At 37.0% G+C, this 14,195-nt stretch overlaps 1 protein-coding gene across 1 annotated transcript in view; it reads right to left on the reverse strand.

Moving 5' to 3' along the window:
* LOC5575286 (cell division cycle and apoptosis regulator protein 1) overlaps window positions 1-14,195 on the reverse strand; it is an 84,850-nt gene that overhangs the window by 66,371 nt on the left and 4,284 nt on the right. The window contains exons 2-4 of the mRNA XM_021850518.1: window positions 7,398-7,954; window positions 7,147-7,334; window positions 6,572-7,084 (exon numbers count right to left, since the gene is read on the reverse strand). Of these exons, the coding sequence (XP_021706210.1) occupies window positions 6,572-7,084; window positions 7,147-7,334; window positions 7,398-7,954 (1,258 nt within the window). The remainder of the gene's footprint in view (window positions 1-6,571; window positions 7,085-7,146; window positions 7,335-7,397; window positions 7,955-14,195) is intronic.

Raw genomic sequence — 14,195 nt, forward strand, 5'->3', positions numbered from 1 at the left:
ATTTATTAAAAGTGTATTTATTCTACCACCAAGAAAACTCGATTTTTTTTTACGTAAATCAGACGCAAAATTTCTTCAAATCTATTTTTAAATAGTGGTTTTGTCTTTGGCATCGTTGCAACCCGATTTTTGTCAATTTTTCTTTTTTCAAAATTTGTTTCTATAATGATTTGTACCATAAAAACTGATGAGAAAGAGTTCAACCGGAACATCAAAATGGGTATATTAGATTTTTTTTTTTTTTTGTAAAAAACTTGCGTCTGCAAAATCTTGTGGAAATTTCGTTTTTGAAACTCACATAATATTTAAACCATTCTTAAAACTCACATGATATTTAAAAAAAAACCTGAATGCCAATGTTTTGTGTTTGACAATCATCAAGTGTTGTCTATCATAATTTCATAATGACCATGATAAGAGATATAACGGTCTAAGGTAAAACAGTCCTGAAAATAGTTAAGTTTGGAATTGATTTACCATCAGATGTGTGTCCTCCAAAGCTTATGAGTAATTATTTTCAAATGTTCCCGTATTAGCTTTTTCGCCCCCTTTCTGAATTTTTCGCCCCCCAAATTCTGTTTTACAAATTTTCGCCCCCTTGAGCCTGAAAATCGCCCCCAGGGGGGCGAATTCGCCCACTTAGAGAATCACTGAATTAAAGTCTATGAGTATTTTACAAGTGCAGACTAGGTCAATGCTACGCAAACCCAGCCTCGCCAATAATGATAACAATAAAGATAGGCAAAGCAGATTACCGGAACTTGATCAACTCCATGTGTATGAAGCTATTAATAGTGAACAAATATATAAACTTAGGAAATTACAATTTTCGCTTCATTCAAATAGAAACGAACCAACAATGGCAATTAATATTCTTGAAAAAAATTATAAAAAGAGCCTAACTCTAGCGTTAGACCTCAACATCACTAAGCAAAACTTGCCAAATATATTCCATTTAATTGAAAAGAGTACCCTACAATTCATAAAACAAGATAGAATTGAAAATAAGAACATAGCTATTTCGACTAGCGATGTCATTTTTAGTTATATAAGTATTGATGATTTTAAAGCTATAGGAAATCATATACTTAAAGAAATTTCGATAATTATTTTTAAATCCCCCAAAATAGTCACCGATCAAAATGAAATTCAATCCATTTTAGAACATCACCATAAGACATTAATTGGAGGACATGTTGGAATTAACCGTTTATACAAAAAACTTAAAAATTTATATAATTTTCCAAATATGAAATACATTGTCACTAAATTTGTCAAATCATGTGAAAGTTGCAAAAAGAATAAACATTTTTTGGGAGTACAAGAGAGCATGGTGAAAACAACAACTCCAACTAAAGTATTTGACATAATTGCAATAGATACAATTGGACCTTTCACTATTAGCGATAAAGGAAACAGATACGCAGTAACAATTCAATGCGATCTGAGTAAATATATAATTGATATTCCTATCCCTGACAAAACAGCCGATACAATTGCCAGAGCTGTAGTAGAGGGATGTATTTTAATATATGGACCGATGAAGGCAATCAGAACTGACCAAGGCACGGAATATAAAGGCGTTTTCGATTCAGTTTGCAAATTACTAAATATTGATCATACCTTAGCAACAGCTTACCATCCACAAACTTTAGGAGCGTTGGAAAGGAATCACAGATGTCTCAATGAATATCTGCGGTTCTTTGTCAACAATCTGAAAAATAATTGGGATAACTGGTTAACCTATTACTGTTTTAGCTATAACACTACACCAAATACAAACCACAATTATACGCCCTTTGAAATAGTTTTTGGAAAGTCAGTAAATCAATTCGATCAGATAAATGTAAATCAAATAGATCCGGTATATAACTATGAAACATACGTAAATGAGCTTAAATTCAAATTGCAGAATATACATCACCATATTTTCAAACAAATAGAAAATGTTAAACAAATTAGAACAAATAATGCCAATAAACTAATAAATCAAACATCACTCAGCGTAGGAGATAAAGTTTATCTAAAATTAGAAGCTATAAGGAAATTAGATTCTGTTCAAGAGGGACCATACATTGTAATAGAGCTGGATAACGCCAATGCTATCATTAAACACGAAATTTCAACAAACATATTAAAAGTTCATAAATCCAGGCTTATTAAACATACAGACTTGTAATAAAAATATCAAATAATGTGAAACGACGAAGTGAGTTTATTTCCAAAATTTATTTTCTTTTATTTTTCATTTTCCGAATGGTTACACCATTCTTCGCTAAGAGGGGAGGTGTAGTAGCATTACTACCTTTCTCATAATTCAGTACTGTACCCATGACCCACATATGGTAAACATTTTCATTAAAGATATCCTATTTTAATTGCTTTCCTAAATTTACGACGACCTCACAGTCAGTACCAAAATATGCATAAACAACTGCGACCTCCCAGTCAGCAGTTAAACTCTCCTCAATCCCTTGTTTTGAAACCTTCGTAACTGTTGCCACATGTGCGGTACATGGCCATGCAATGTTTTACAAACGCACTCACTTCGCTCGTGCAGCATACCCATAGAACTTTCTCCTTTTACTTTCATTTCAATAAACTTCATTCAAGATTCTGAGTTCAGAGTGTCAAGACACATGACTACAACTATCCGAAGTCCGAAGATGCCAAAGTCTCTTGCCTTAGAATCTTCAGGAATTTTGTTTAAAAACCCCAGTAATACTTTTGCTTCCTAAATCAGCATAGCGGAATCGTGGACAAACATTTAGCAAAATAACTTGGTAGGGCAAAGAAATTTATTAAGATACACATAAAGAAATTAGTAAGGAGCTTCCTTAAACATTTCTTTAAATATAGAGAGGTTTTATTTATCCTGAAATCATTTACGTCATTTGAAATAATCACTTATTTTTCGTTTTTCCGTTGCCTTCTTCTTCTTCTTCTTCTTGGCATTAACGTCCTCACTGGAACAGAGCCTGCTTCTCAGCTTAGTGTTGTTATGAGCACTTCCACAGTTATTAACTGAGAGCTTTCTTTGCCAAAGTTGCCATTTTCGCATTCGTATATCGTGTGGCAGGCAGTGTCGTCAAAATTCAGCCGAATGATACCCGATCAGTGCGAAAATGAACAAAAACAAACTCCGCTAGCAAGAAGCCAATCTGACTTCGAGTGCGAATGCGACGATAAAGAGAGTGGGTGCAACACACGCACACATTCAGTTTCACCCACTGTTGGTGTCATTTCAAAATTCAGTTTCACCTAGAGGCACTGAAATTGAAAATTGAATATAAAAAATTACAAATGAATTTTATATTACTGGCGTAAGAAAACGGCAACGTGATGCCTCCAGTTGATGAATCATGATTGTCTTTTAATAAAAAAATACAACTTTTGCAATTTGCGGATGTTTTGTGGGGTATTCTGACGGAAATGATTTTTTTCACTAGTGAAATTGAATTTGAATGCCAGTAGTGGATGAGAATTAGTGTAGCAAAAGTAATTGAAAAACTGAATGCACTTTCTACCAGATTCGTGCATGTACAGTATTGGACAAAACATTTGCAACTTTTTCGATTTTTTATACAAAATGGCCAACTTTGGTAAGCTATATCTCAGCTATTTATGGACCGATTTGAATGAAATTTTGGCAGAACATCAGACATAACATGAATTTTAACATATATTTTTGAGTGATTTTTCCAATCACAAAATCAAAAGCAGTAACGGTTTGACTAAAGTGAATTTTTTGTCGACTTTTTATAAATGACATAACTAAACATATTGGAGGAATAGCTTCATAGTATCTTCAGCAAAGTTGTAGCTGTTAACAAGATGAACAAGTTTTCTGAAGACAGTTTTTGTGTGGAGCTATCAAATTTTGAGATAAATTGTTTTGAATTTTTCGTCGAAAATTACACTTTAGTTAAACCATTATAACTTGTAAACTCGTGATTGGAAAAATTATACAAAAATATATGTTAAAATTCAAGTTATATCTGATGTTCTGTGAAAATTTCATTCAAATCGGTCCATAAATAACTGAGATCTAGCTTACCAAAGTTGGTCATTTTGTATGGAAAATCGAAAAAGTTGCAAATGTTTTGTCCAATACTGTATTGTCAAACAAACATTCACACAAAGAAGAATTCAACGATGACGGAGCCTAATGAGGATCGGCGTTGTTGGCTGTATATTGAAATATGCAGACACTGGTGGCAGGTACAATGATACGATTTTCCGTTGCCTATCTTTTGTTTCCTCCTGCTTCAATATTTTGTTGTTTTTCCTTCCGTCGCATGACGCTTTCTAGAGGAATTTGGTTTAAAAATCTTTTCATATTCCGAAAAGCAACATTTAAAAGAATCTAAAGATTAAGGATAAATCCTAGAAGTTTTTAAAAATAGCACAATCAGGTAAAAGTTTATCAGGGATCCTCGACATTTTTTTTTTTCAATTTATCTTCAAGATTCACATTCAGTAAAGTAAAGTATTACCACGAGTTATTTTTGGCAATGTTCTTAAAAATATCGCCAATATTTTTGCTTTACACTTCTACAGTTCTACCTCAATAATTAAAAATAGTTCCTCCAAGAAAGTATGTTTGGATTTTTTTTTCAAATAGGAAAAAAATGGTTTCTACTTCAATATATTCGTAATTTGTAATTAAACTTCGGAGTTCATGTATAATATATTCTAAAATGTTTTAAATAAATACCTCCAGTAAAAATTAAAGTGAACAACGATAAAAACGAAAATATTATTTTTGAACTAAATCCTAAGTAACACTCAAGTTTTTCTGTGAGGTTTACCGTCAGGAATTTTTTCGAAATTTCAGAAAGTCTACGCAAAATTTTTGAATTTTCCGGCAGGAATTTAGTGTGCCTAGTGTGTTGTTTTAAAGTAATTTGTAAAGGCAACTATAAAAAATATGTTGAGGAGTTCCTGGAGTAGGTTTTGAACCAGAAATAGAGAGTGGATAGATTTCTAGATGTTATCTACCAAAGAATCCCGGAATAAACATTCGGAATTTTGTTAGGGTAATATGAAGCACCTAAACGAATGCCTGACAGAATTTCTAGAGAATTATTTGAAAAGTTCAAGCATGAATGGCAAAATCCTGTAGTAAATCTTTTGAAAAATTTCTTTACAAAATCCCCTAGTGCTATCTAAGGAAAGAAATCTTTGAAAAATAGTTGGATGGATCTTTGGTGAATTTTTCGGAAGAATACTAGGACGATACCTCGAAGGAAATAAAACAATGATATAATTCTCTGAATCCCTGAACAGATTGCTCAGGTAACTTCTGAGTATTTTTACGGAAGAGTTTTTGAAAATCTTTTAAACGTTTTTTTTAGAGAGTTTTGAAGGAATACGATATAACATCAAATTGTTTTGACGTAGGACTACGTCTTTGTTTTCTATATTTTGTTATAGAAATCTGCAATGTTATGCAAAAAATGCAGATAGATCTGCGGCAACTTTTCTAAGAAATCTTTAAGAGCTTTTTCCCCATTGAATCCTGTTAATTTGCTCATGAAAGTCTAATGGAATATTGGGAGGAATCCTCCAAGTAATCCTTGAATCATTCTGAAATATGTTTTGAAGGAATCTGAAGAGAAACCTCAAAGGTAAAGTTGGAAAAACTGTTGATAAACTCTTTGAAGAATTTGTGGAAAGAACCCTTGCTTGGTGAGCTTTAAGATAATTATGGTGAGACTTCTAGAATTTCTTGGAGAAATCCTTAGTAATTCTAGAAAATCATAAACAAATTATTGTTGAACAACTGGACGATATTTTTAAATATCAATTTCAATTTATATGGAATAAGGGCAAAGAGAACCTTCCTGAAGGAATGTTTAGAAGAATTTCTAAAGCATTCTCGGTGGCGATTGTTCGATACATTTTTTGGTATCTGCGCTTAGGTCTATAGAAATTTCAGGAAAAATCTGTTGATTAATAACTACTGATCCCAGAAATTATTTTCCGTGAGTATCCCAGAAAGAACTCATTGAAAACTGTAAAGGAGTGCTTGGAAAAAGCACTGAAAAAGGTATGGAAATAATTCATGAGGAGCGTAGGAACACATGGTTGAATTGGAAAGTTCGTTGAAGGATCACAAGGGATATTCATCGTGAGTTCTTTGGAAGAACTTTTGATGAATTTTTCTACTGCATCAGATAAATAAGTAATATTATACGCTGTGAAAATATAAATTTACACATATCAGTGATGTGCAGCGTTGTCAGTCAAAATAACAAACTATGCAAACTTCGAAATTTGTAAAAATTATGATTGTTGCGACCGACATTACTTCTGTAAAATAAGAATTTGCTAGGCCCCCTCCAGCAAAATATCCTAGCTACGCCAATGACCATAATAGAAATAATAACAGGTCAGCAATATGAAGAAAACTCAACTAATCCTTAAAAAACCGTCTTTTTAAGAAAGGGAACCGCTTGAGATATTATACCGTGTACATGATTAACCCGGAAGCACACCTCACGATAAAGAAAAAACAAGTAGAAGAACTTAGCCAGAGTATGCTAGAACATCTGAAGCTGACACTTACCAGCGAGTGCAGTTGGAGAGATCAATCCCGGTCAGTCCTTTGCACGTGCGTATTGCGGTTTTGATGAGCACATTCGGATTGGAGTGTGGATTTTCCCCATCCAATGACGGTGACCATGGTCCTCCGATAGCCATGGTTTCGTTCTTGCCGCGAATGCCCACCAAGAAGTTGATCAGACGTGTCGGGTGGACGTGATCGGGATCCTCGTCGTGACGCTCTCGATCTTCAGTAGTGGTAAAGCACTTCTGGTAAAAGTCGGCCAGCGGAGGTGTGCCCATCAACATCACCTTGGCGCTGTAGAGGTAGTCAGCATCCGCCGGTTCCAGGTTGACATCGTTGGGATGCAACGGTTCCACGTCTTTGTGCATTACATGGAATGCACACGGTTTACGAATTGAGAACGGCGCGTTAGGCGGGAATGCATCCACCCAGCGTACCTCGGACGAGAAAAAGTCCGAAGGGATGTACAAAGTATGATAACGGCGCCGAAGCTCGAGAATGTCAACGGATTTGCTGAAAAAAATATCAAGTCGTGATGTTACTTAAAATTTATCACAAATCTACTCGATACTTACAGAGTTAACAGCTGCTTCGGCATTTGCACCATATAGCGAGGAATTGGGCGTACCTTCCTGCGTTTTGGAGACAGCTTTCGCACGGGGCTTCTCTCGCGATCGCGTCGATCCCGTTCCGAGCTACGATCACGCTTCTCGCGATGTCGATCATTGTCACGATCGTCACGACGGCGGCGACGGTCGTCATCCTGCAATTGAACAATTTTATACATATCTCTTTTTAACGTGAACGCCCCAAAACTGTTTCTTACGTCGGCATCGCGATGACGTGAGTCGCGATTCGAGGATCGATGTCCATGACGATCCGGCGATGATTTCCGCGGGGAATATCGGCTTCGTCCAGACCGATCGGCATTGGACGTTTGGCTCGAACCGTAATTCGAAGCATGCCTGGAGGAGCTGCTGCTGTTGACCGAGCTCGATGAAGCGGACTGGAGAACTTGCACTCTGGTTGCATTCCATTTGAAGGGCATGTTTTGATTGTAGGCCGCTTCGACCAGGACGCGATCGCCCACCTTCGGAAAAAGGCCCTTGCAAACGTTCTTGTGGAAGAACACTTCCTCGTCGATGAAACCGAAATCATTTTGGACCTTGGTGACGTGGCCAGTTCCGCTGAACACGCGCTGATTCGGGTTGAACTTTGAAGAACCCTGGCCGACCTGAGCCGACTGTTGGGCTTGCGGTTGGTTTTGGAAGGCGATCGTATTAATCGCACGAGACGTCGGATATTGAACGGCTTGCGAGTAGATCTGCTGCTGCTGAAGACCCATTTGCGGGATCAACGACAGGTTTTGTTGTTGCTGAAGCCCTGCGAATGTAGCAACAAAATTTTGTTAACAGGGGAGACTGGGTAGACTTTTTCTCGGAATCTAAACCAGTTTTATGCTAAGTAATTTCGTCCAATACAATTTCTGATTTGACCTCAGAAATAACTTTGCAGACAAACTTAAATTTAAATCCACGAATTATTTGAATATTGGACCACAGTACCTATAAATATTTTTTTCAGGCCTCAAGTGAAATTCACTGATTTTTCAGGTCAAAAATTAAATTCCCTGGCTTTCCAGGAAGTCGAAAGAGTTCGTGACACAAAAAAGTCTTGGTACCCATGTATAATAAACATGATCACATCGTCGGGTGTAGACGCAAAAACTACTACGCGGCATGCATTGGTGTGCAACGGCATCAGGAGAGTTTTATCTTATCATAGGGCAAGTGTACCATTAGTGGTGCACCTAAGAGAAAACTGCTAAAACACGGTGTTAAGATCATGAAATATATGATTTTAACGTATCATTCGATAGATCTCAAATCCTTCTATCATTCAAATGTATAAAAATCACGATTCATTTGAAATTTGCCTGCAAAAAGCCTTGCACCAATAATAGGAACACTGTTCCTTTAGTGGAGGTATATTTTAAGGATGGTTCCTTTAGTGGCGCAAACCATTGATTTCTTATGGGACCCTCCACTATGAGTACTAATGCACCACTATAGGTGCAAAGGAGCAAAAAAATTAAGCAAAATAATTGTTTTAAATAGTTTTACGGTTAAATTTCATGAATATTATTCGATTACTTGTATCATTTTCGCATCGTACATAATACAAAAATATCACATAATCATTTATTAGCATGAAACATGCCAAAACACACTACCTCCACTATTGGAGCTACCTCCACTAAGGGAGCGTTTGCCCTATATGAATATGGTTCATCTCTGCGACGATTGCACAATGGTCGGAAAAATGAAGTTTGGCCTAGTTTTACTAGTTTTATCGCCTTAAGCGATGAAATATATAATCTAAATATATTATTTTGGCGTTTTTGTTGTTTCAGAAGGGGTTATTCACAAATTTCGTAATCTTTATCTTAAGTTTTTTTTTATTGGAAGTAAAATAAAATTTGGCTGAAAGCACAAATTTTGTTTGTATGTGACCGAGTTTGTTCAAAATGTGTAAAGAGTGGTTAAATACATTTTATATGAACTTTGTATGGAAAATATCATCTAAATATATGTAAAATATTGAATTATTCAAAAAGCTCTAACTTGAAAATCAGCAAATTTCTGCAAAAAAAATAAACGTTTTTTGTAAGATCTAAGGATGCTTTTTGATGTGCAATATTCGAAATGGTGGGGACATGACGCGACAAGAGTTGTTTTTCATGTTCAAAATCATCAAAATTACTAAAGTATAATATTGGATAGTACTAAAACTTCAACCAAATATTTTTTTCCATCCTCATGCTCGATAAAAGTGTTAAACTATAAGCTTTTAGATAGTGCATAACTTTGGGGAAATATTGCACTTGTTAAATATGAATTATGTACTTTACTTTATTGTTAATTTTTTCAATTTTTCGACTTCGACCAGTTAGACTTCATAAAAGTCAAAGAAATTCAAATTTTAGTTCAATTTCAATTAAGGACATATCTCCTTGAGTACCAAAATGGCCTCTAATATGGCACCTTACTCCCCCCTTCACTTTCCGCTCCCTCCTTCCACGCTTCTCACAATGTTCGAGAGTGTTCGACAGTGTTCGAGAGCGATCACAAAAAAATGATTATTTAATGTTACTAATCTTATTTTAGAGGGGTGGTTTCTCAACTGAAAGCATTCCTTAATGTGTTTTTCACAAATTACCAGTTTTTGAATGCAAACACGTATTTATTGTTGTGATTTGTGTTGTAAAATACCACGCACTACCGAATCACTTCTTCTTCACGCACCGAAATATTGTTTGTTGGCTTTTCGGTGCCCGTTCTAAAACTCACTTTTAATCGTATTTCTACTCACCGTAGCACTTCAAAAATCTAATTCAATACTTGAAACACTTTGATTTTTCACGCACAATGCTCCTGGGATCACTTATATTCGTCAATTTGTGCTCGAAAACAGCTCCGGAACGTGAATTCACTGAGCCAACTTTGTTTATGAATCGGATGCGCTGCTCTCACTGATTGGAAGTGATGTCAGCTTTTATGTTTGGAATTTAAATTGTTTGGATATTCATACACTTGCTGCAACCACGTATTTTACAATTTCATAACACTCAAATGGTGTACAATGTCACAAGTGTTGCAAAACATTGTTCTGCGTAGAAATACAATGTACGAAGCAATTTAACAGCAAAAATGAATATATGATATTATACAGTACAATTGACTGTAGAATTCAAAAATGCATACTGATGGCAATTTTCTCCGTCCGTGAGAAGCGAGAGAAGAGAGGAAAAAACTGCCAAAAAAAGTAAACAACACCCGCATGGTGTGAAAAATGCTTATAATTTTGGTCAAAAACCATGTTTTCACTACCAAATGAAATAAATTGTGATTTTGAGCTTTTATGAAGTTGTTGATGAATTCATATCGACAATAATATTTTGTATGAAATGTGTGCTAGTAATACTGCCTACATAATTCTGTGCAACATTATGTTTACGTGCTCAATGAACTTTCACCTTAAGGATCATAATAATATAACACATGAGGTATATTTTAAAATGATAAAAAACATAAAAATCTCAAAAAAGTTTTTGGTAGTTTTGGCCACCCCTTTATATGGAGCCCGACCATTGTGGATTGCCAGCATAATTTGAAAAACGGAATTGACACCCACAAAGTGTTCCATCAACAGCAGCAGCTAATCGATTCAATTATGGCGCAAACTGACGCCAATCTTCGAGTAGCAGCCGCCGATCTAAAAAGCTCAGTGCAATGGAGGATTTATATGACCAAATTGAGCTTCATCGATCGATGAAGAGAAATCGATCATGCGACTTACGCCCTTATTCTAGCACACGCTTGACTTGTTCGTGTGTGAGTTACCCACTGCACGACGAGTGGTGACGACTGTGTTGCATTCGGCGCAAACAAGAAACAGCTGTGGGAAATGATGACGATGACGGCGCCGTCAATTAGGCATTTCATGGCGAAATTCTCTCTCTTTCGCTGTTCAACAAAACTTGAAAACAATAGTGCCAGTACCTGTCAACTTTGACAGGTATTGGCACCGTTGTTTTTAGATTTTCCGAAGGAGGGAAAGAGAGCGATTTTCTGATGACGTCATCGTGCAATGGGCAATTGTGTTGTAGGAAACCAATGCCAAAAAAATAGGGTAGAAGCACCGGTTTTGGCCATACGCCAGTTGTAGCCATGGTGGATTATACACCGTTTTACATAGCCAATCAGCATGAAACCTTTTGTGTTCAGTAGATTATATTCATATGATAGAGCTACATTCATTTACTCGTCCAAATTGATTCAAAACATAAGAAAAATAATTCATTTTCCTTATAATTTTAACTCCCATAACATTTATAAGCTTAATATATACTATTTATATTTCTGGCTCATGTGAAATCAATAATCACATAAGCTACCTTTATTCAATAACTGGGTATATTCATAAAACTCTGTAAGTTTAAGTTTTGGGCCCTAGCGTGAAATTTGAAAAAAATAAATCGGTAGGTTCAGAATAGCTCCTATAATTTATCTTTCTGACAAAGTAAAGCATCTCATAATGAATAATAGACTGCAGTCAAAAGGGGAAAAAATAACAGCTACAACATGATCCATAAATGCGGCTCGTTATTTTATAGAATACGCAAATAAGCTACTTATCATTTTTATTTTAAATAAGTTTTAGTTGTGTTTTGTAAGTTGAGTTCGATATATGTTTAAATCCTACGGAAATTTACAGGATCCTGAAGCATATTGTTAGTAATCCACAGGATCACAACTTTCAAACCTATTATTCGCTTAGGATTCCGATAGACAGCTTATAGATCAGTAGAGATATCACAGAAAAGATTAAAATGCTCTCAATCGTATTTATCGCACGATTCAATGATTCAACTTATTCAACTTCAACTAACACCATTTATTTTATGATTATTTTTCCAAAGTTAAGATACATGACTTTTTGCTTTATTTCTTTCTATTACTGCGGTGTGTTTTTACATACGCAATGTATGTAATTCCATAAAAATAAGAACAGCAATATGATTAAAACTCTTTTTGTTACTGATTTTTAATGCTTGTGCTTTGTTCTAAAGAGCTGTTTAATGGGAAGAAAAGTGTTTTTTTTTTAATTAAGTGTATTACTAGACTCAAGTGTATATAGCAGACTCAAGTGGGCTGATAACACAGTATGAATGCCTGAAAAAAAGAGGTTGGTCTCTAGTTGAGATACTGGTGGAGATTAATGAACCCATGAAACGTTGCGCATGCATGACCAATGACCATCCCGAAGTAAATAAGCGCTTAGCAGTACTTGGTGGCATCAGGAAGAATATCGAAAAAGATGGATCTCTGGAATGTAGTCGGTGTGTATCTAACCTGCTGTATAAGTGACTAAAGCAACAGACACCATGATACTTACAAAAATTAGCAACATTCAAAAATGTTGCCAAAATCGGGGGGTGCCAAAAACGGAGCATGCTAAAAATAATGCATGCCAAAAACGGAATCCCACTGTATATGCTTCATCGACCATGGATCTGAATCGGATTGATACAATAAGATCATGATGCTCAATATCATTTCCCTACATGAACTCAATACGCTGATAACATGCAAAGAGAATTGGCAGCTGAGAGAATGCTGATCCAATCCAGCGTAAGTCTAAAACATGATTTGGCAAAAAGACCAAAATACAGTTTTGTGTACCTCGTTCTCTTTTTGTTACTTGAGCGTATTCAATATTGAGAGGCAGAGCAACTTTGAAAATATCGACTAAAATGATTGCGAAATAGTCATAGTGGCATTCTATACCAGGGGGGGTATAGTACCCGGTATACGCAACGGGGTTCGCCTACGGTTCATGTTTTGTGGGTGTATTGGTTTGGCTCACAACGCTGCTAGGCATCCCACTGTTTGAGTGTTGAAATGCATCAGTATTTGCTGTCTGGCATGGCCCTGCGTTTCGACCTGTGCTGTTTGGGACGGCCCGCCCGAGAGATGATTGTTAGGCGAGCTTTGTTTGTAGTTGACAGCCGTACACCCACCCTGTTCTATACTTCTAAGCAGGGTCTCAGACGCGCTTCTACTAATCATTCCGCCGTTTGAACTATATTCCAAAGCTATAGTCACGATTGTCCTATGTAACATTAGGATCGTGTTTATTCATAAATGTCACATAAACCGATAACCGATAAGCTAGCCGACCGGAGACCAGTCGTCATCGCTGGCGACTTCAATGCTTGGGCAGTTGAGTGGGGCAGCCGTCTCACCAAAGCAAGAGGGCGTTGTCTACTAGAAGCGCTGGCAAGGCTGGACGTAGACTTGGGTAACGAAGGAACAACCAGTACCTACCGTAGAGATGGTCTGTCGTCCTGTAATGATGGGAAGCCTGAACTGGAGAGTCTGCGATGGGTACACTCATAGCGATCATCAGGAGGTCCGGTATAGAATTGGTGGAAGAGCACAATGCTCACAGAGAGCGAGTACACCTCATGAGCAGATGTGGAAAACGAACCGTTTCAACGAAGAGCTTTTCGTGGAAGCCCTCAGAAGAGAAGAGCAGGTTCTGAACTTGAGATCGGAGGAGTTAACGGCTGCGCTGGTACGAGCATGCGACATTACCATGCCACGGAAGGTCGAGCCGAAATACAGACGTCGTCCGGTATACTGGTGGAATGAGACACTTGGCAATCTCCGCAAAAGATGCCTCCAAGCCAGGAGACGGATGCAAAGAGCCAAAACCGATGGCGAGAGGGAAGAGCGAAGAGTAACACTGAGGGCGGCGAAAGCCGATCTGAAAAGAGAAATTTCACTGAGCAAGAGAACGTGCTTTAAGGAGTTGTGTCGCGATGCCAATGCAAATCCGTGGGGAGATGCATACAGGGTGGCGATGGCCAAGATCAGTGGTCCAGCCGTACCCGCTAAAACATGCCCAGAGAAGTTGCAGATTATCGTCGACGGGTTGTTCCCACAACACGCGCCAACGGTCTGGCCACCGACACCGTATGGCCAGGGAGGTGAAGAAAGAGCAATCATTACCAATGAGGAGCTCATAGAGGCGGCCAAGAAAATGAAGCCGAAGAAAG

The sequence above is a fragment of the Aedes aegypti genome, chromosome 1, assembly GCF_002204515.2.
Source record: "Aedes aegypti strain LVP_AGWG chromosome 1, AaegL5.0 Primary Assembly, whole genome shotgun sequence".
NCBI lineage: Eukaryota > Metazoa > Arthropoda > Insecta > Diptera > Culicidae > Aedes > Aedes aegypti.